This window comes from Pungitius pungitius, chromosome 11 (genome assembly GCF_949316345.1).
Source record: "Pungitius pungitius chromosome 11, fPunPun2.1, whole genome shotgun sequence".
NCBI classification, from domain to species: Eukaryota; Metazoa; Chordata; class Actinopteri; order Perciformes; family Gasterosteidae; genus Pungitius; species Pungitius pungitius.
In genome coordinates, this window is record NC_084910.1 from 4,196,088 (window position 1) to 4,218,383 (window position 22,296).

Below are 22,296 nucleotides of genomic sequence, written 5' to 3' on the forward strand. Positions count from 1 at the left end.
ATAACCTCTCCACTGTCTGTTGATAGTTTTAGTTCATTTTCTTGCATTGTTTCGTCCAAATAAGATCAGAAAATAATCCAAGGAAGCCTCAAAGGATTGAGTTGAATGTAATGTAAGACAAGGAAAAATATGAAATTCTTAGAAGATGTTTGGCATTTTCTCCTCCGCCCAGTTGTTTGACATGTGGTTGAAAGTTCTGGAAAAAGATACTAAACGTAAACCGTTCAGAACAGGAAACAAATCCAACTGCAGACTGAAAGTCACGTGAGGAAATGCTGGTGGCACAAGCTAATTCGGTTCACCGTTATGAAAACAAATGCGGCCGCCACCTCCGTGTATGCTGCAGCTGCAGCGGCCTAACCTATAGCAGGGAGTGCGTGCATGCTTTTTATCCCCTCAACAAGAGGCACCTTGTGCTCCTGACTTTATGGAAACCTCTCTTGATTAGTAGAGCCCGTTCTTGCGTGCTCCGCTTAATTGGTTTTATATGCAAACCCTCAGTTCCTGTGGAATCTACAGAACACAGAGCCTGCGTAAGCTTTCTGAAGAGCTTTCTTTCCTATCTTTTATTTGCTATTTTGCAATGTTGCTATTTTTGCTGTTTTCACAGTGTTTTTCTCAGACAAAAATTGTTGTTCTAATATCCTGCCTGGTAGACATCACACAACGCACAGATGTAGCATTCTGACTTTCCTAAACCTCTCCTCAGTCCTCAAGATCTTAAAGACTAACTGGCTCTTTTCTCCTCCTTGTCACTCCCAGATATGTGTTTCTGATGGGCCTTCAGGACCGCAACGAGAAGCTGTTTTACCGGGTGCTATTGTCGGACATCGAGAGGTTCATGCCCATCATTTACACCCCCACTGTGGGCCTGGCCTGCCAGAAATATGGGCTGATATTCAGAAGACCAAGGTACGACACACTCACAACATTGTCTTATAAGGGGACAGTTGCGGCGCAGAACACATTCTCTTGTAACGCTTAAAATGTAAAAAAGAAGGCTGGTGAGCCTGTTTTCCATTTTTCTTTTTCCAAACACGTCAGTCTTCAACTAATTCGTTATTAAGTGTTTTAAGATGTGGGTGCTTTTTTGCGTTGTGACACTTGGTATCAGCCAGCGTTGTCCTATTCTGCTGGCTGTGCGGTTTCAACGTTTTATTGCTTCTGACTTTTCACCAATCACGTCTCACTTGTTGCAATCTGAATGTTTGGAGATAAGGAATGTGAGTTAAAGGCGGGCAACAGACCAAGCCTCCATTACTGTCGCTGGCCAATGCTGCAGCAAGCTGCATGATATTCTGCGAGTCCCCCTTATGGCTGCATGCACCTCTCGTGTTTTTGGGGACTTACACACACACACACACACTTTCTCTAATCAGCTTTTATTGGCTGTTTTTTACTGCCGTTGACGGCCTGCCTTCTACTAACTCAACACTTTAACCGGCCACAACCGGTAGGTGGTTGACCATTTCTGGCTTGTATTCATTAAATCTCACAATACAGCAATGCCAACTGCATAGAACACAGATCTGCAAGAAATAGTGGTTGGTTGTGTTCAATAGCTACACAAAACCTCAACATACAGACTATTGGGGCCGGACTAAAAGCAGTTTTAAAAAAGTAAAAACGTTTTTAATACGGAAATGACTGAGCTACCTTTAATCACCTGCTAAATCGGGTGTCAGATTTAGTTATAAAAGGAACATATGGACAGTTAACCAGACAGGAGTTATATAATATAAACCTTGTGGGGCATTATTTTGCAGAAGGCTCTATCAAATGGCAACTTAAAAGATTACAAGCATATTTACTGAAGCTACAGCAAATGGTCAAAAGATTCGATGCGTTGCATTGAAACTAGAAGGTCAAGGCCTCTTAAAGCGTATGTACGCTAAGTTGGAAACGGCCTATGAAGTTCTCAAACGTGAACCACATTTGCAGGGTACGGTCGGCCTTTCAGCTGCAGTTTGGTCAGACCGCTGTAAGCTGTAGAAATCTGTTTCTGGGCTCACCTTGAGTTGATCTGGCTCTGCTCTCAGTAGACAAGCTTTCATTGGGTTGCTCCCCTCTTCTACTGTAAACACACTTCCACCGTCTGTCTCACGCACGCACCTTCCCGCTGGCGTCTGTTTTCTTATGAATAGGTTCACCGAGTTCACGTCTTTCGCTATCTGACAGCAACACTCCCTTAGCAGCTCCTAATCGATCTCTAGTTTTTGTTTGTTCTGGGCCTCAATCTGTTTGACTTGGCAAATGCCCACAATGGGTGTCCACCAGCTACCTGTTTCCCCAACACTGCAGAACTATTTGGGAAATATTCCTAGCATGCTCCCCTTCCTCTCACACTGAGCTGACTGGAGGCATCATTTTATACACTGCCTCAAAAATCCCAGCGCAGTGAGCCAGGGCCTGCTGCCAGAGGCCCACGGGTTGGAAGCTCCTCTAGGAAACGTGCAGCAGGGGGGCACTTAGCAGAATACACCGGGGGCACAGCCAACCGTGTTTGACAGGTAATGTAATATCCAAAGAATTTCCAAAATTGATGGTTCCCCAGAGGATTATTCCACAATTTACTAGCTCCCCTTACTTTGCATCTACCGGCACATCACAGACACCATCTGTATCGAATCGACTGACTATTGGCTGATCATCACGATGCCTTTTCTTTGAATGGTTCAGTATTTTCCCTTTGCCGCATTTGGTTTTTGCCCGTTTCCGTCTTGGTTTTTAGCTTGGCAACCAGGAGGGATGCAAGAGGGTGGAGCTAATGCTAAATAAAACATGTTCAGGTGACAAATATGTTAACATCCATGAACGGAGAATGCAAGATTAAGGCACTTCATTGCACATTGGCTTCATTTTGCAAACTAGTTGCCGGCTGATCTTTCAAATCGGTCTGTAATCCGCGTGTGTGAATATAAAATATTATTCCGTTTCTATCAAGCACAATGCTCAAGGAATTTTACTCACTAGTATCCTTTAGTAATATGTGTGTGTGTGTGTGTGTGTGTGTGTGTGTGTGTTGCAGTCAGACCACTATAGAAGCAGATTAGGTCTCTACTCAGTGGCTTTCAGGTACAAAGAGTTTCTGTGTGGAAGCAGCAGTGTCTCCTTGTCTTGCCTGACAGCTAATCGGCTTCTACAAGACTAAACACTGCAATTCCCGGGCTCTGTGCGGAGGCCAAAGGTCAAGCCCAAGCCCACTGTCAAAACAGAGCTGATTCATTGATCTTGGATGGAACAGAGGCAGGAAGCAGACCTGTAAAAAGGAACACATTCACATCATCATGTGATTAGCAGACATCCTTACTTTTATTGGTTTTTAAGATCATAAGCACAAGCAGTGTTTAGCTTAGTCTTCCCCACACATTTTTTTTTCCTGTTTTCCCCATAAATTGTGGGTTGTGTACTCAGTTTGACAGCTGAAAGTGTCAGTTGTGATAGGTATTGCATGAGACATGTCTAGTGTCCCTGTGGCCTATGTGGTGCACTGCTGCCAAGAGTCTAAATCCTTTTTGTCTAAGTCCTTTTTTTAAAGAAACACTCGCTTGTTTAAGGTGACACAAACCAATCCATCTTACTGACGGAGATGGATGATGTTCAGTAGCCCATTAGTGGAATCCTCCTTAAAGGGGTTAAGGGTCACCTACTCTACTCGCTAAGTAATAGAGATGCGTTTAACTTTAAGGTGAAGACCAGCTGCTCTCTCTTTATCTTCTGCCATTTCTAGTCCATATTAGCCTTATTACACTTAGAGATCAATCATACACTTAATATTATCTAGTAAAGAGTCTCCATTTAACAATGAATGGGATTAGATAACTTTAAACATAAAGATACATTGTTTTAGATAAAAAAATAAAGTAGTATATAGCAAGCTCTTTCTTTAAACTGGGAGCCATAAAGTACAACCTCCAAATTACTGGCTAATTTAACCGCTCAGATATCTACAAAAATGTTGTGTGGACACAATGAGTAATATTTGTAGCGTTCCCAGAATGTCCACTAAACGAGAACACCTTTAAAGTTTTATTGTATAAATCAGGCTGTATTTGAGGGTAATAAGGTGTGACATAATTAAAGAGCTATTTCATTCACTATCCACTAAACTGTACTGCAATGTGTTTTTATGGTAAATAGACCGTATTTGTATTTCCAATCTTCCAACCACATCCTTTATCCATGCACACACTGATGACAGCAGGTACCATACCCAGTGCCACATGGCCATCAGTAACTATCATTCATATTCACAAACCGCAGTTACAGCTACAGGATGGTGCAATATCTTTTTAGAATGGTGGGGTCAAGCGTCTTGGTTTCCATGGTCATCCTGGAATCAAACCACCAGTCCTCTGGCCGTGCTCTCCACTCACCCACAAGGGCGACTGTGGGTGAGTGGAGAAGGTTATAAAGGCTTGATGAGGCCTGATGAGAGGCATCAGCCCTAGCTTCCTGGGCCACCTCTGAAGTGGCACATGCCAGATGATGAAGTGTTCCAGCTTTGCAGATTAGGGGGTTTTGAAGCTGTGATTTCATCCCGTTCGGCCCACACACAGGGTTGCACTGTGAGAGAAACTATTTTCTTTGGATTGATGAGCGTCCGGGTGAGGTAGAAAATAAACTTGTCTTCTGGATCATTAATCCGCAGATGGTTGCTAAACCAAAGAAACAACTATCTATTCCACATAACACGATTCCAGAGAGGATTTTTTTCCTCTTAACGACTGATTGCATGAAATCCGCTGCTGTAATTCATCACCGCAATTTCGCCCTATGGTTTACAATGAGAGAACCTCAGAACGGTCCGTGCTCAACGGCATAAGTATTACAGAAGTAGGGAGGAGAGAAAAGGTCTGGAATTATACTGACCTCATGAGGGACGTGGCAAACATTTGGGATTAATTCCACCCTGCACTTATCTCGAGTCCGAGGACATTTCAGAGCCAGTGAAAGCAAAGACACTTTATGGCACAGTAGACTGCACAGTTTCCCTGCAGTACACCTCGATGTGATTGGTTAAAACCCAGGGCAGTGAACTTATACAGACATGGAAAGTAATCGACCTACAATGTTTTGTATCTCTGTGTACACGAGTCACTCTCTTGCTCAATTGTCTGTAACCTGCATTAGCAGACGCTATCAATTAAAACTCTAAAGCAACAACTCTCCGTAACTTGGTATGGTGGAGAGCAAGCTGGGTGGGTTTGGAACCTGTTTTTCTTTATCCAAGTAGACAAGACGACCAGACCTTCACGAAATGAAAACACACTCAACGGGTCAAACCCCCTGACCAGACGACGCAGCAGTGGCCATATGTCAATCACCATGCAACTACGCCCTAATACAAGCCGTGGCTTGCTATTTTACTCCCGATGGGACCATCATTTACTAAATGAACCTTGCGTTATGTTGAAAGACTTGAAACTAGCAACTGAGACCATAAACACAAAACTGAAGGAATAAATTGTGACTCACAGTTTGTCAAATGCCAAGTTAGTCAAGTGACTGACCAATATGTCATTTTCACAATAATAATAGAATAATAGAAAGAAAGTTTAATTTACTTCAGCATTGGTTTCACTTTTCGGGTCTAGAGGTTGCTGGCCGACTGCAACACACATATCGGAAAAATAAGATAAAGCCTGTTGAAATAATCATAAAATTCCTCGACCAACGTCAAAATTAAAGAGCACAGTTGTGTTTGGCTGCCGTCCCCTCACCATCAACCACCGGTCACATTTTGGTGTGCAGTAATACTATTTTCACCAGCCACCACACGTCCCAAAAGTTGGCAGCAAGCTTGGATCCTCTGTAATCGATGTAGTGCGAATTTAGAATAAGTGAGAAGAAACGCGTGTGGATTGACCAAAGGGTTACACGAGGACATGAAGTGGAACAATTGCCAAAGCAACGTGGCGAGTAATGAAATAAGCTGGTGTGAATATATACCATTTTCTTCCTGCCTTGTGGCAGAACCATAACACTCAGAAGTGTGAAGAAGTTGTTGAGTTAAATACGACGCCTCGTGGAATATCCGTGATGAACTGTGATGTTTGAAAGCGTTGGCCACTTCCACCACTTTGTACACACAAGCTCTGTAGCTTTTAAACAATGTTATTTTTTTCTTCACAGCCGCTTCTCCCGGGACCCTTTATAAACGCTCAAAAAGAGTTAAAATCAAAATACTACATCAAGTCTTTATCACACCTGTCAGGGCTGCAATGTGGGCCTGTTGCTCGGGTGCCAAGGGCATGCGCTTGTGTAGGAGGGTTTCCAGCTTTCTAGCAGAGTCTCTGCACGCTGCTGCCGTCATTCCTACGGCCAGAAAGGGTACGGGCCAAGTAACGCAGCGCACGCGTCTCATGGGAATCTGTAATCATGCAGGGTAAATGGAGAGTCACACACACTGTGAGAGGGGAGATCTTCGAACACGTGCAGACAGATTTGCTGTAGCTGGATATTTCCAGCCATGTCATTCATCATACATCAATCTCATCATGTCTTGATGTATTTATTCATTCATTCATTTCGTTATTTTCTTTCAATAAATCCACCTTCCCTGTCGCTGGCCAGTCCTTTCTTCTAACCTGGTTTTAAAAAAAATGTTGAAGGAATGGGTTTTCCTTACCTTTACGTTAAAATGTGATTACACAGTTATTAATATTTCATAGTAACACAAGTATAGTCACTTGAAATGAATATATTCATTTATTTTGCACTCATAATCCATCATTTTATCATTTTTAATCATACCGTCTTTCATAAAGAGAAGTATGTTAATGTGCAAAAGCCCCAGAGGCCACATTTAGCTGTCGCTGATGTAACACAGAGATCAAAGCGAATGGTCGGGATGCCAGGGGAGCGGTCAAGTCTCACGTAACAAAAACAGATCAAAGGGATTCAAACCCTGGGGTCAGATCCCATTCCTGTAGGTCAAAGGTCAGAGAGAGTCGGTCTACAACACAACTAAAACCAACCGTCTCGGAGGGAGACCATCATTAATATCAATAACATCCCTAAACTCTCTGTGGAATTAAGAGAAAAACTCTTAGCATTCCAGATAGATATGAGATTTTCAATGAGTGTGGACAGTGCATCATACATGGGGGGAAATGTGAATGCCATCAAACAGGAGGATGGTTTCAGAGATCCAACTTCAAATTCAGGGTGTTCTGTCAATACTGTTCACATTAATATATGTTTAATATTATTACAATTCATTGGCTAGGTTCAAAGAGGCTTCTGCCAGACCAAGTTATCAAGTTATTTTTTTTATTGCTTGAATGTTTAACATTCTTATGAGCTAACGATTGTTATTCTGCAGACTGATCGAAGTATGCAATAGATTTGCTTTTGTCAGTCCTTCCCTGTCATTTCCACCTGTCACTCCAACTAATTGGTTCATTCTGTGCACCTGCTACTCACATTCACCCCGTCAGCCCGTCAATCACGCTGTCTACCCTACTCGCTTCTGCTCACTTCTACTCACCTACCCTTCAGTATTTAGTCAAACTGTGGGTTTGCATTGAAGATAATACAATCCTCTGTTGAACTTCAACTGCTGTCTGTGGTACTGCATCTAGAGCCGTACCTCACCTGTTACAGCTTTAACAAGTGTGATACACGGGGCAATTAATGTATTGCGTATTTCAACAATTACAAAGCCTACAGAAATCTTAATGAATTACCGGTTAATACCAATATTATATTCTAATACTACGAAAAAAAAGGAGTTCAATGCATCAGATAAATGTTAAAGAACAGACTGATTTAAAATGGAAAAATAAAAAAATATATATTTTGTGTATGGTGTTATTGGTTTTAATGGTAAAAACGGTTTCTTTTGCCCTAAATAAGAAAATATATTGCTCACAGTAAAGTAAATTCCACAGCTCCCTTGAGTGCGGATGGATATCTTCAAGTTTTCAGTTTATACATTCGGGCCAAATGAATGACTGTTTACAGTCAAAAATGAGCTGAGAGCAGATATAGCTGTCAAAACAAAACAAAAAGACAACTTTCAGAGCTTTCTTACCACATCTATTAACTATAGTGGGATGTTTTTCCAAAAAGAAGCGTCTCTCTTATGAGATATCAGTGTCAGATACGGTGTTGGCCTTATACCACTGTTAGAATGATGGGGGTTTTTTTGTGCAGATCTTTGGTAGAAACTCAAAATTTGATCCTTTTTTTTTTATCCTTAATCTAACCAACTACCACATGCATCGTATGCCTGTTCTAAAAGACAAAATATTACTCCTCGTTATATAGTAATAAAATGACAAAATATTATTAGAAATGTGAAGACCGTTTGGATCATCTTGCAACAAAGGTCATGAGAGCCCAAATTGGACAGTAAAGTACAGTTGTATTGATATTGCATTGTAAAATTTGAGGGTTATAGCCTCTCACTTATATTGTAGGTGAATCTTGCTCTCAAAGCTGAAGAATTGGAAACGCTTAAAGCTTTTCTCCATCTGTTCTTCAGTGGACACCAGCGGCTCGCCTGCCACCAACCCAGACGTGCCTGGAATTTAATACACATTTTTCTGTGAGCATAAACGAGAAATCAATGAGCCGTATATTATTTTCATCCATACAGTTCTCTTTGAGCCTCCGATCGTCTGTTATTCACTTAGGCTTCATAAGGTAGTCTTGCATATGCATTATGCAATCTGTCCTGAGCATTGTTGCTAACACAAGGCAGCATCTACGGTTTTTTGGCACAAGCAAAACCCAATTGCTTTTGAATGTGCCTTTGCAACCCACACACAAGCTCATTGCCATTGGAAAACCTGGTTGCAGGCGAACTGGAACTAATAGCCATCTGGGTTCATCAGGTCCGGGGGCCTCTGATGCCTTTAGCAGGGCCGTTTGCCTGGAACGGCTTTCTGCCGTTTCTCGCCGCCTCGTGGAGCGCAACAGGAGCTTTATTTTCACAGCCCTCGTCTCTCCTTCCGCCGCACGGCAACGCAGACGACGGAGTTTTGAAAGCCCCACATCCTCGCGCTGTCTGGCTGCCATTGTCGTCACCCGCAGGTTGTCCTGTGTAAAAGATCCCGGGGCCTTCTTGTGTTTTGCCTCAGCGCGTTGCCCGACGCGATGAAAGGCCCATCAGATTGGCTAAACTGTGTTCATTTTGGCCGCAAATTCTTTGAGAGTTTCGCCCCTCCTCCAAGACTGGAAAAGCTTAAGGAGGGAAGATTAGTTGCTCTGTGGAAGCCCGGCCTGATTTCAGTGGGCCGCGGTGGAATGAAGCGGGGGGGGGGGGGGGGGTGGTTATGGTTTTCCGAGGCCAGTGACTGGAATTGTTTCTTTATTGTGATTGAATACTCTTAATGTCATGGCTCAGAGTCAGAGCGTGCCATGTAGGGTGAGAGGCCGAGGGAAGAAGAAGAAGAAGAAGAAGAAGAGTATATATTGTCTTCAGAGAGGCGTGCTGGATGGAGAGAGGAAAGTGAAGGCCTGAAAAGAGACGTCCCGCTCGTCACGTTTCATTTCCAAGTGATGAAAGCTGTGTGTTGAACGAAAATGACTGGGTACAGTTGCGCTATTGCTGCTTAAATAACTCCCAGCAGAAAAATCTCCCTTGGTCATCCAACAAGAGATTAAACAAACACAGGAACAGGTTTCTGTTTTCGTGTTAACTTGAGCTCTTTTTTTTCCCCTTTTCCCTGAGGTCTGTTGAATATTTAGTCTCTTTGAACATCATCTTTTCCATTGGATTGAGTTATTTTTAAAATGGCCCTTTCCGTTCACCTCGGGCTCAGGCTGCACCATGAACATGGTTATGGACCAGCAGGAGTGTGTCACAGCTTCACTCCTTCTGTTTCACCGACTTAACGTGCTTGGAAATCCTCGGTATGAACAACCTCAACGCTAAGTAAAATAAACATGCATCTATCTGGATATGTGGAGGTAACTTACAGTTTGTGTCCAAACTGAAGAGACATCTCACTTTGTAGTGATGATTCATTATTTCTGTTTACAACAATGCTTGAAAGGGAAAAACAATTTTCCCTTTCCATGGATAGCCATTAACTTATTAAATTACACTCAAGGAAGGACGCAGGAAAGTTGAAACCGGCCCTCTCATCGCTGCTTAAGTATTGTGCTGTCAGTCCTTTTCTCCAGCATGTGGTCGGATACCACATCCAGTCGTAGAAATGACTCTTGTCTCCTTTTGAGTGCGCATGTATGTCTGAGTGAGTGTGCTGGGTGGTTTAATATGATGCTGTGCTGCTCCTCAGAGGATACGCCACTCACCTGATATGATGGCAGACAGATGTGTGTCGGACTGTAATGGACTGTTGACATTCCTTACAAATTAAAACATGGCGTCAAACAGAAGATGATGTTTATTTTACCTAAACACCCTCGCCTCCCTGAAAGCAAATAAAAAAACACTTCAGTAATGTAGAAACAAACTACATTAAGCTAGTTTTACACCACTCACTCGATTCAACAGCAAGGAACAAGTTATGATATCATTTTGTTGTGCAATTTATTACTTTAATAACATGTCCAGTCTGTTGGTTAGTTTGATGCTTTACTGAGAAATCATTTACACCATTATCAAGTCATGTTTTTGATTAAAAACATGTAGTGATGCATTCACCCGAGGAGGAAACCCGTGCGTCCAAAAAGTGAAAATACATATAGGAGTGCCATGAACTTTCCACTGGACATCAGGAGGCGTCTCACTTGATTACCTCTGTTTATGGTTTCAGGTCTTCTTTAATACAGCATGATGTTCATTTAGTAAATGAAGTTCTGGTGCGACACACCGTAAGGAATGTTAAGCTTTTGGATGTGTCTGCCAGTTGTAATGTTTATGTTTGACTCTAAGAACTTTAGCCTTTCACACTGTGTTTTCATTTCTTTTTACAATTGATGGGATGCACGGCCAGCGCATGAAGCGTAACGAGTAGTAAATCAAAATCTAGACGTTTTTATATTTTTTTTAAACTTTCAGTTTCTTTCAACTGGCCATAGTTCAGTTGGTCAACTTGGGTTTATGTAAATACACAGTAGAATGTGTACGGTATTGTGTTTACTTTGCTATTTTCTGTCCATGCTCTAACCTCATGAGTTGAACCTCAAGTGCTTAATTATTACCTATTATTTTAAATGTTTTTTATGGCTTTGTTTCAAAGAAATTTGTTTGAAATTCCCAGCCTTCTTAACAGGATTTCTCCCAGCGTTTGGTCTGGCAGAGGGATCCTGTGTGTTCACTTTGGAGCGATGCTTCTGTTTGAACTGGTTTTGAAAGGCCATGTATCTCCACGAGGGACTTCTCCCGCCGTATAGACGTGTTTCTTTTTCCAGCCAACACACCGTACACTTTAATATACCATAAGTTCCACCCTGTGCTAGAAGTTACAGGTCGTTGCTTTTTCAGTTTGAGTTCGCAGAACAAGTTCTCTTTCTGTTGAGGATCTCAGGAAGCTGCAGGTTGTTGCTGTTTGGCACCACTGCGTGACACCAGCTGAATGTGTCACACTATCTCTACATGTGCTCAGCGTCACATGACGTAAGGCGCTGTGTCCAGATTCTCGGACTCTGTCGGAGGTCTGAGGGAATGAGAAGGTAACACAGGAGTTTGATTTCTTATATGATGTACCCATTTGACGTCGCGCTGGCTACAAAGCTGCAGCGCATTTTCTGGACATAAACTGTGGTGAAGGGTCTCAGGTAGTTATTGTTCCATCTCGATACAATCCTGGTTCATTAATCACATCCTGAAAGGACGATTTTACTGGGTGAGGTCAAGCAGAAACCCTAACCTGTCAAAATTAATATTTACTTTCAATGTCACATTACCTCTGGCCAGAGTCAAACATCGGTTCTATTTAGACTCTTTTCCAACACATTTTGAAAATCATAAGTTTCTCAAAGCGTTTCTGTCACGACCCACTTTGAAGAATGCGTCACACCCAACCAAAACTCTACATGTTGATTTTGATTGAAATAACATCTTGTGACTCCTCCATCTATGTTTTATTTTTTTTTTAAATGGACATACATTGCAATCATTTTCAATGAGACCAACTCAGACAAAAATAAATTCTTCTATTTGTATTGTTCTTACACCAATACAAATAAAGTTCTATCTGTGCAAAAAGAAGTTTGGTTTTATCAATAGCAGTGGCTGCAATGAGCCTGTTTTCGACTACAAATCTTCTCAAAAGGGTTGCAGACTTGATACGGCCTCTCAATTCATGCTCAATGTTGAGCTTGGACCTGTGATTCGTTTAGAGAGAGAGAGGCAACAGCAGTGCACTTTTGTAATGTGGAAAGTTATAAATTTCCCCACGCGACCCACTAGAGGGTCTCGCCCCGCAGTTTGAGAAACGGGACTTTGACCTCTCCACCGTCTTTTCTCAATGATCCGTGTCCTCTGTGTCAGTTGAACCGCATGTGGCTTCGCTATCCGAAGGTGTCCAGCGGCGTGGAGATTAACCTGATGCTTTTGGGGGTGAAGAATGGTGACCGGCGGTGTTTAGTGTGGACACACGGGTCAACGGCCGGAAGCCGTCTTCCTCCATGGGCTCAGGGTGTGTTTTGGGGGTCACGGTGTGTGGAAAGCAGCTTGTCCTCCCGCCGGCCCCCGGCAGCCTTTCCACACTCCCAGCGTGTGTTTTGCGTTGGCCTGCAGGTCAGCGAAGCTGCTGTTTCAGGCCATCACGTTGTTTTCTTTTCCCTCTCTGTTCTCGCCACGCTCTCTTAGTGGAAGAGACAGACACGGGAGATCAATGCTTTTGTGGACCTCCCCTCATCTAGAAAATAAGGCGACCGCTATTCGTTGTGGTATTTCAGCAGCAGTGGCCTTACACACACAAATGTCAGCTCTACAAGCATCAATATGAGGAGAAATACAGTACCAGGCAAAGGTTTGGACTCATTGAAACGAATGAGAAAATGTGCCCCAACTTTTGACTGGTACTGTATTTATTCCAAAACCAGAGGGCTACGTGGAAATTAGAGAATTTCAACTCATCGGCTGAGTCAAATTTAGTCAGGTTTTTCACCAAAAAAGTACCATACCATGTATAGATTAGCTTGTTCCTGCTCTGGGTTGTGTGTGTGTGTGTGTGTGTGTGTGTTTGGACTGCTGCAAAGGCATGACCGCCACTGGCCTCAGGTAGACACACATAGCAGGCTTCGCACACATGCAGTGCATGTGCATTGTCCTCTCTGCACATATACACACCTGCAGCAGCAGTATGCAGTATGCGCTTCGTGGTATTTCCAGAAACGTGTTGATTTCTGTGACTTTTATGGGACCTCAAGAGTTCTTTGCAGAGGGAGGACCATGTAGCCAGTGAGCCTCAGTTGTGTCTCCTTTGTGTTCCATGCAGCACTCCGACCAATAATCAAATGTAAGAGGATGTCCTTTCTAAAGGCCGAGGTGATCTGATCTGTTTTTGTTAGACCAGCAGGTTTAAGTCCCAAAGATATTTAGTTTTAACAAATCCTGGCATTGGGGAAGTTGCTTATATTAAAAAGATCAATTAATTATTAAGAAGTTTTAGTTTTGGCATGGTGTATGATACAATCGTTGCCCTGTTTTGTTTTAGAATTGGGTCAGAATGACCTAAACCAACGATTACAGGTGTTTGTATGGTAAATAAACATGTAAATTATGTATGGAAAAATAGGTTGAACATTCAGTTGTCTCAGTTCATGAAGTTAATACTAAAATATATATATTATTATACTATTGTATCGACTACGCTTGGATTTCCGGCTGATTGATGATCTTGGCTCCAGGGATGTCGAAGTCACTCAGTCGGTTAGTCAAACACTTTAGTCCAGACTGAAATGTCTCAACAGGCTGTTTAATGGACCAGCATGACATTTCTTGCAGACATTCATGGTAACTCGACGACGAGGCATTTTGACTTAGTTGATCCCATATGGCTCCACCACGAGGCTTGAAATTTGAGATGTTTACGGAAAAATCCCAAACTTGGATGTATTGTCACAGAATTTGTGAATCCCCCAACATTTGCTCTGGCCCTCACCTCAGGTCAGAATGGACTTCGACCAACGCTTTGGTTAACGACAGAATAAATAAAATTTGACTTTGTGTTTAATGCTGTTTAATCAGCCAATTATAGTATCCTGGAAAAAAAAAAGACTTGCATAACAACACTATTTAGCCCAAAACCCCATCTGTCTCCGGCCTCACAAAGCTGCCTGTGTGGGTGCAGACTGTTTTTTAACCATCACGGTAACTAAGTGAAAACGTGCTGTCCCCCCTTCCGGTTCTTATGTGAGAAGCAATGTGTCATGCCGTTTTGAGTCTAACATGTCTCCACTGTCTTCTTCTGCAAGCATTGGCCTGTGATGGGTCTTCACTTTATGAGCATAGTGAGGCGTTGCCCCCTCAATCCTATAACCAGACGGGGGTGTTGGGTAAGAAAGACCCCGCAGCTGGACCCCACGCATTCAGATTATCTCTTCATCTGGGGATTATCCTGGAGAGAGGCACGCTCATTCCAAGGGGCAAAAGAGGGAGGAGAGCGGGGGGGGGGGGGGGGGTTTAGCGGGTGGGGGTGATACTAACACAAATTCATACCTGGGGAATCTGAAGGGTCAAAGTAAACTCCACGCAGAGGCCCTGAGCTTTGGGCTCAACATTAAAGTCCCAGGTGCCAATGGTACTCAATAAAGTTGTGGTCAGATGAAAGAGAGGCCGAAAAAAAAACGTCTACCTTCTAAGTCCCTTAAGCACAGCTCAAAGCTTTCCCCTCAAAACTTGGAAATGTTGTTAGTTTAAAGTGCAAAGTTGGTGTCTTGACCACAGTATTGCAGTTTCGTGACATTCTGTCACTCAGCATGAGGCGTGAGAAAGAGGGATCCAGACCGGTGGTCTCATTCACTCTGTTCTTCCATCTGATTTTCTCTGTTCCAGGGGGCTGTTCATCACTATACATGACCATGGCCACATTTCTACACTGCTCCAGAACTGGCCAGAGAAGGACATCAGGGTAATCTACACTACTCAAACAGTCGCGTGAAGTCTTAATGAATCATGTCCGCGTTGTTCCAGCGCTGCGACATTACAAAGCCAGTGGACAGAGGTCTTGTTCTGTCGGACTGTATCGATAAAGCAGAGCCCAACAATATTTGTGTGTGTGAAATTGGGAACTATGTATGAAAGCATATATGTACGTTACCTGCCCATGCATTTAGCATACAGCTTGATTTTACTGTTATAACATTACAGTAAAACATGGTATACACAAGTGGAAAAGCCACAAAACACAACCGACACACATCAGTCATGTTTTTTCACACCGGCCTGCACAACAACAAATGCAGTAAATTCATTGACCCACTGGGGGTCTGTTGGTGATTTTGATATTGGTCCTTTCGCTTTATTGGCCAATTTACCAGAAGCCTGTAATTTGTCTTTTAACCATCTCTCTGCATCAAGAAACTATTTGCTAAGTCACAATCAAGTCATATTGAGAATGACCAAACCATTGGACATTCCTGGCACGTCAAATAAACCTGCGGCTGAGCCACCTGTTCAAAGCTGTCAACAGCAGGGCATATAGCTCAGCGCTTTCTCATTGTCAGGGTGGTCTTATCGTAAACCCACCTGATATGGCCAACTTTTAATATTTCCATAGAGCGCGGGCACACAGGAGCAGGGGTAGTCTGCTGAGTCACACATTAAACGGTGGTAATTGGGCGGGGGGCTGTAATAGCATTCGTTATTGTCATTTTAGATTTTAAGTCTTTATGGAAAACATAATGTGTAACACAATGTATTGATTTATGCTAACGCGACTAGTGAGTGGAAAGCCAGCAAGGTGACCTGTAGCAGGGCCTGGGTTACAACATGCTGCTGGACGATTCATCAGGCAAGGAGGCGAAACTACTGCTTCTTTTATGTTCTCATAAAACAGTGTATAAATGTGAGGTCAACTGTGTTTTAATAGCACCCTGCATGGAGCAGCATTAGACAAAGATCCTTTAAAAACCTGCCATTTGTGTCGTTTGGCAGGCGGTGTGCGTGACGGACGGGGAGAGGATCCTGGGGCTGGGGGACCTGGGCTGCTGTGGTATGGGCATCCCTGTGGGCAAGCTGGCGCTCTACACAGCCTGTGGAGGGGTGCCACCCCACCAGTGCCTGCCTGTCATGCTGGATGTGGGCACAGACAATGAGGTGAGAGACTGACTTCTGTACTTTACAATGTGCACCGTACATTACATAAGTACATTTTTCAATGCATCTACCTGTGTTTTCATTCTGTTTGGAATAAATAAGTCTAGGGCCATGCTCGCTGCTCGGTGAGGCTGCAGTTGATGTGCTGATATTGAGCAGGTTTAATGCATACCATGTTCATAATGTTACTTTAGCACATTGGCCTTACAACATTGGCTAATTGGCAAAGTACGGATTAAACAAGCATTAGATGAACATAAGATCAATAAGTGAGCTTTGAATGTGCTGGCAGGCAGATTGTGTCTTCACATGAGAGTTTCTATTCTTTATGCTAAGCTAAGCTACCCAGCTCCTCCTAGCATCATATGTACTGTACAAACAAGAGATTGGTGACAACCTTCTCCTCTAAACCCTGACAAGTGCACAAGTTCACTTCCCTAAACGTCAAACTCACCTAAAGTAGATTTGGGGTGTGGGACTACCACCTCTAACTATTTTTAGTGGGGTGTTGCAACTTTTTTGGAAACCTTTACTGACTACCACATCTGTTATAAGCTTTATTTTATTTATATAAAACGTGAACATAAGACTGCGCCAGGAAAATGGTTTACCTCCCACACAGAGGCCAGTAATAAAGGCTTCAGCGCAGCAAGGGCTGGTTTACAATCATTCAAATTAGATGTAACTCTAATCATCCATGTAGAGAAATTAGGTCACTAAAGCCTAAAAAGTAAAGATCAAATGTGCTTTGTCCTTTATTCTCATTGGCCCTGACTCTTAAATTTAAAATATTATTTATGAGTACATTATGGTTGATGCCAGAAGGGAAATGTTCCTTATCCTCCGTAGCCCCGTTGGCCTTAGAAACCTGCCAAGAAAAACAAACTAATCTCACATTCAACACGCTGGAAAAACCTTTAATATAAAGTGAGGTAAGCGGCTCCATCGATGGATGCCAGATGGGAAAACACCTCTTCCCTCAGAGTTACCCACCTAGGGTCACCACTGTCTCTTAACACATGATTAAAACTCTGGGCAGGGCAGCATGTGCTCCTGCAGCCTTAGACAGACTATGAATAGTCCGTGTGAAACTTCTAAATATACACAACCCTCGGGCCAAAGGCGGGGCCGCCTCGGATCGCTCCGTCCCCCTCGATCCAAGCCAATGTCCCGAATGGATTAAGGATGAGAGACATTGCTGAGGACGGATGAGTCGGCAAATGAAACTGAACTTCAATTGTTATTCGCATAAAGTGTATTCAAGATCGGTTTGCCCCAAAAAAGAGAAAGAATAGGAGAACGCTTCTTGATTTGCAATATAACCACAGAAATAAGTGTGTAGCATGAGCCGTGCAGCTAACGATGTAGTGTAAACAGCCAGCTTGGTTTGATCCAATATATCAAAAGTCAATGAGGTCACTAATGAACATATTGTAAACTATTTTGTGAAGCGCTGGCTGGAGCCCTGCAACACGCAGACAAGTAGCTATTCCTTACGCTCGTTAGAAGCAGGACCGAAGGTGGGCGAGAAACATAAAGAAATAAATGCAACCCCAAAGTTATGAGAAGAATTACAATTTAAAAAAACTGTTTAGCCTTTTTAGCCTCACCTGGTTTTGTTTAGTGTTGAAGGTTATGTGAAATACATTTCAGCTGAAAATCAGGCTAGCTGATACGTAAATGATGAGAAAATATCTAATATTGGGTTTGGAGTTTTTTAAAGGCCTCTTGGACCGATATCAAAAGAAGTCTAATAAGCAATGTAGCAAATTCATTTTGTTATATCTTTTAAAAAATAATACTTTTTTTCATTCCACCTTTTGGAAAGAAATGTATTATTTAGCATTAACTAGTGATCCATCAGCACAACGGTACAAAGTATACTGTAAATGAGAAACCTCGTCTCTAAGCACATAAACAAACACACATTGTAGGCGTATGCAGAAATACCTATAAAAGAGATGTAGATGTTGTTTGCCCGACCACAGACGACTTTTCCATTTTTCTCTTATTCTTAAGAGATGACAGGCTAAATGAGTTGTAATGGGATAAATGTTGTGTCTGCGGGGACTATGAGGTAGTGGTAGCTCCAGCAAATTATTAAAATGACTGTTATTATGGGATTGTATTTGTCTCTGAGGAGAGAGAGAGAGAGAGAGAACTTGGACAGATCTACTCACCGTCTTACGTAGAGTACGGACAGGAATGAGTCCAGTTTTTACTGCATCACCCATTTATCTGCCTGGACTTTATCAGTGCCTGAGGTCTCTTGGTGTAACTGCAACATACACACACACACACACACATATTCTTATGCCGAAATTAGAGTCCCTGGTCGGCTTTCACTTTTGTAAAACAAATCCAATTTCAAACATTGCTTGTCTAACTACTTATGCTCCCTGATTAAAAGTCCAGTAGTCATCAGTTTGGAAACATTTTGCAAGTGAAAGTGACAGTGGAGCTTCTGTGTGTCAAGCATGGCCTGAACTGTAAAGCCACACATGGGGACTGATCCCTCCGACACAAAGGACAGTTTATCTAATCAACAGTAAAACAAAGTAAAATAAAGTCGGCACACTTGAACGTTAAACGTGATTCCTCTATTTTACCTTTTTAAATACAGTCTCGCTCCATTAACCGCATGGCAATAACCAATCCTAAACTTCCCCCATGATGCACTCAAGGAGAGATGGTCATTTATGAGTCTCTCCTTGCATGCTCTTGCATCATCTTGAAGCGCCCTCCCTTATGAACCCTGCTCTCAGCGGGATCCCATGAAAGGGATTTCGGAATTCGGCCAACTCAGTCTGTTACTGTCCATTATAGACTTGTCCGGAAAACAGGTTGTTGCCGTCACATAAATCTTGCCCTTTACATAAACCTTTTTGACCCGTTCTTGGAACGTGGCATCTCCGAACCCTGCCCTGGAAAGGCGGCTGTCGCGCTGGTCTCCGTGGCTCCCTCTAATTATCCATCTCCACAAGTAACGTTTGCCTGTCCCAACGAGGCTCGACGGCGCTCTGGATCGATTCCCTGGCTGCTGGCGCCCAAAAAAAAAGCTTTTGGCAGATTGAAGCTATGAGTCTATCCTCCGCGATGTGTCGGCGCGGCGTATGTTCGGACACAGCCATGTTGTGTCAGGCGGGTGCAGCCTGTCCAACATCTGATGGACTGTGTGCCGATACCGCCGAGCAAAGTCTGCAAGCAATCTGTCACCGCTTTGACAGGTGACATTTAATTCCAATTCGTTCATCGTTCTCTCTCTCTCTCTCTCTTTTATTGACTGTGTCATTTTGTGGCTCTCGCACACGGCTTCCTGTCCCACTCTGCTCTTAAATTAAAACGTTCCTGCCGTTTTCTTTTTATCTGTCAAAAAATAAGATGCCAATGTCAGGGCTCCCTCTCCTTGCTCCAATGTTACACATTTTCAATCGTTTTTATTTCTCCAGCAACTAATTTAACACACATTAATTATTCAAAGTGTTCTCTCTTGGCAGTGGAGTCATTTTAAATTACGTATTTCAAAATGGGATGGCTGAAACATTTTGCTTATCTTTCTCTCTAAATGGATAGTGAAATCTCTGGATGGGACCACTCTGATGCAGGCTGAACTGGCTGTTCGGATAAACCATTTCCATGAAATGACATGTAATGCCATGCACAGTAATTCATGGTCCCCAGAGGATGAAGCCTACTTGCTTTAGCATTCTTCTGGCGTATCCTCTAGCTGAAAATATTTCCACACAGATACTGATTACAGTGATGTAAATTAATAGTTTGTACTATTCATCCACATTCAGTGCATTATAGCAGATGACAGATGGCTTGCTCAAAGATTGCAGAAACAAACTGTATATATTAAGAATATTTTATCTTTTCACCTGTGAAAAATAATGGCATGCCCATCAGTTTAAATGTATGGTATTAGCATGCTAAAATGCTGAAATTAAAGAGAGAATACGGTGTAAATAAATACAAACTGCATCACTAGAATTACAGGGCCTTGGACATTGAACGTCTTTAATGCAAAGCTTCTGTTACAAGCTTCAGCCATCATGTTTGAAAGGCCGGTGGACATTTACACGGCACCATGAATTAGCCTTTTTGGAAGTGTAGGATCCTCCGTGTTTGGGACTTGGTAAACACTTGGCAGTAAGGGAATGTTTTCACTTCTGTATTCTCAGGTATTTTATAGGTGTTTTTAAAAGCCTCCCAACTTTATGGATATCCGGCACTCAGTCAATTAGTTTTTTACAGGATTTTAATTTTGTAATGATTTACTTTGCTGAAGAAAATTCTGCATTTTGGTTCTAACTCTAGTGGAAATAGGAGCAAACCAATGCAATGCAATGCAATGTGTAATGCAATGCATTACGGTTTAATAAAGGAGTGGGCCTACTTCATAATTTACCCCTATCACATTACAGACTTGCTTGGAGTCAAAGAAAGGGGAACTGTGTGGATTTTACAGATCAAAAGCATTTTTCAAGGTTTTGGACTATCTGAAAATGTGTGGAATTAGAAAAAAGTTAGTTTTCAAACAGCCTCCTAATCTCTGCTGGAGGCTAGCAGCTACATGTGGAGCTTCCTACTGGCATACGTTTTACCTAGTGCAACTTTAGAGACAAACGTATTAAGTTGAGAACATTAAAAAGTCTTCCCTTTATTTTCACATGGTCTCCTCTCACCTCCCATGCGTTCCTCTACCTCTATGGGCTTTTGCAGGTGCTGCTGAAGGACCCTCTCTACATTGGGCTGAGACATAAGAGGGTGCGAGGACAGGCCTACGATGACCTTCTGGATGAATTCATGACGGCTGTCTCAGACAGGTATGATGGTGTTGGCCTCATGCAGAAGGAGAGATGTCCAGCAGCTCTGCACTGTGCACGCACTGTGACGTAGAAAGAGCTTCTGGTATTCATTCGCACATGATTTGGTTTTTACATTCTTTGAACTGGGTTTTTGTTACTTAGCAACGGCAATACAAAACCTTGCATACTGGCTAAAAGGCAGAATGAGCTTATTGAAAAGCGATCAGGTGGTCACCATCAGTGCTTTCACTTTCAGTGGCTCCATCTTCTTCAGCACAGCTAACCAAAGATAACAGTTGAGCTCGACCCTTGAATGGTTTTGACTTTTACCGGCGGAACGTAACATATTTTGATGATGAAGATGATTGCTTGTGCTTATCAGTCCACACAAACTTTTTCAGTGGTTTCTACTTGTTGGGAACAACATATTTAGAAGTGAAATGCATGATCATTCTAATAAGCAAAGCATTCAGGAATCTCTGAGTGGACTCCAGTGGTGGCAGCTCATGAAACATCTCACCACATGTTCAACCGAGTACTGAGGGTAGATAGCTCACATTGAGGGGTTAGCTTTGTCTTGTCTGACTCGCAGTGTTAAATGCTTTGTGCTGTCATTCATTTGGATTTCACTCAATCATCATATCTTTATTTTGCTGAGGTGCTTGTATGCAGTCATATGAGACGTGTGTATAGTTTGCGGTTTGCATGCATGACACATCCGCGCATCTCTGCGTAGATGTGTCGGCATGAAGCTGTCACAGCCAAACACACACACACACACACACACATATGGGCACACACTAAAGTCCACTAGAAGACGTCTGGGCCCCCTCCAGCTGGTAACAAGAAGCCAGGACTCTAATAACCGGGTGGCTTCTCAACTACAGCGAAGCCTTTTCCCGAAAAGAGCCAGATTGGCGGAAAATGAGTAATTATGGGTTTAGAGATCGAACAAATGATTACAGCTCTGCACTCTTTTAAGTAATATTCCTATTTGGTTTTCTAACAAACTAAACGTGAACTGAAATCCTAGATTGACTCATCATCAATAAACAGCGTATAAAAGTAGGGGACTGCTCCTGTTGCATAATCAGGTGTTTACTCATGCTCTTTTCTTCAGGCTAAAGCTTATGATCCCTTAATGTCATTTCTCCCGGAAACACCCACAACACAAGGCTCAGCAAAAGTTTAAAGTCTGTATTTTTTGTGAAGAAAATACTAATCTTTTTCATCATCTTTAAGCCCTCCTGTGTTTTGTTTGTCAGAACCCCGCCGGGTAAAGCTGACGAGATGAAACTG

At 42.6% G+C, this 22,296-nt stretch overlaps 1 protein-coding gene across 1 annotated transcript in view; it reads left to right on the top strand.

Moving 5' to 3' along the window:
- The window catches only part of me1 (malic enzyme 1, NADP(+)-dependent, cytosolic), a 55,083-nt gene that overhangs the window by 21,421 nt on the left and 11,366 nt on the right, over positions 1-22,296 (top strand). Inside the window, exons 3-6 of the mRNA XM_037454514.2 lie at positions 763-912; positions 14,924-14,999; positions 16,025-16,186; positions 20,912-21,015. Coding sequence (XP_037310411.2) covers positions 763-912; positions 14,924-14,999; positions 16,025-16,186; positions 20,912-21,015 — 492 coding nt within the window. The remainder of the gene's footprint in view (positions 1-762; positions 913-14,923; positions 15,000-16,024; positions 16,187-20,911; positions 21,016-22,296) is intronic.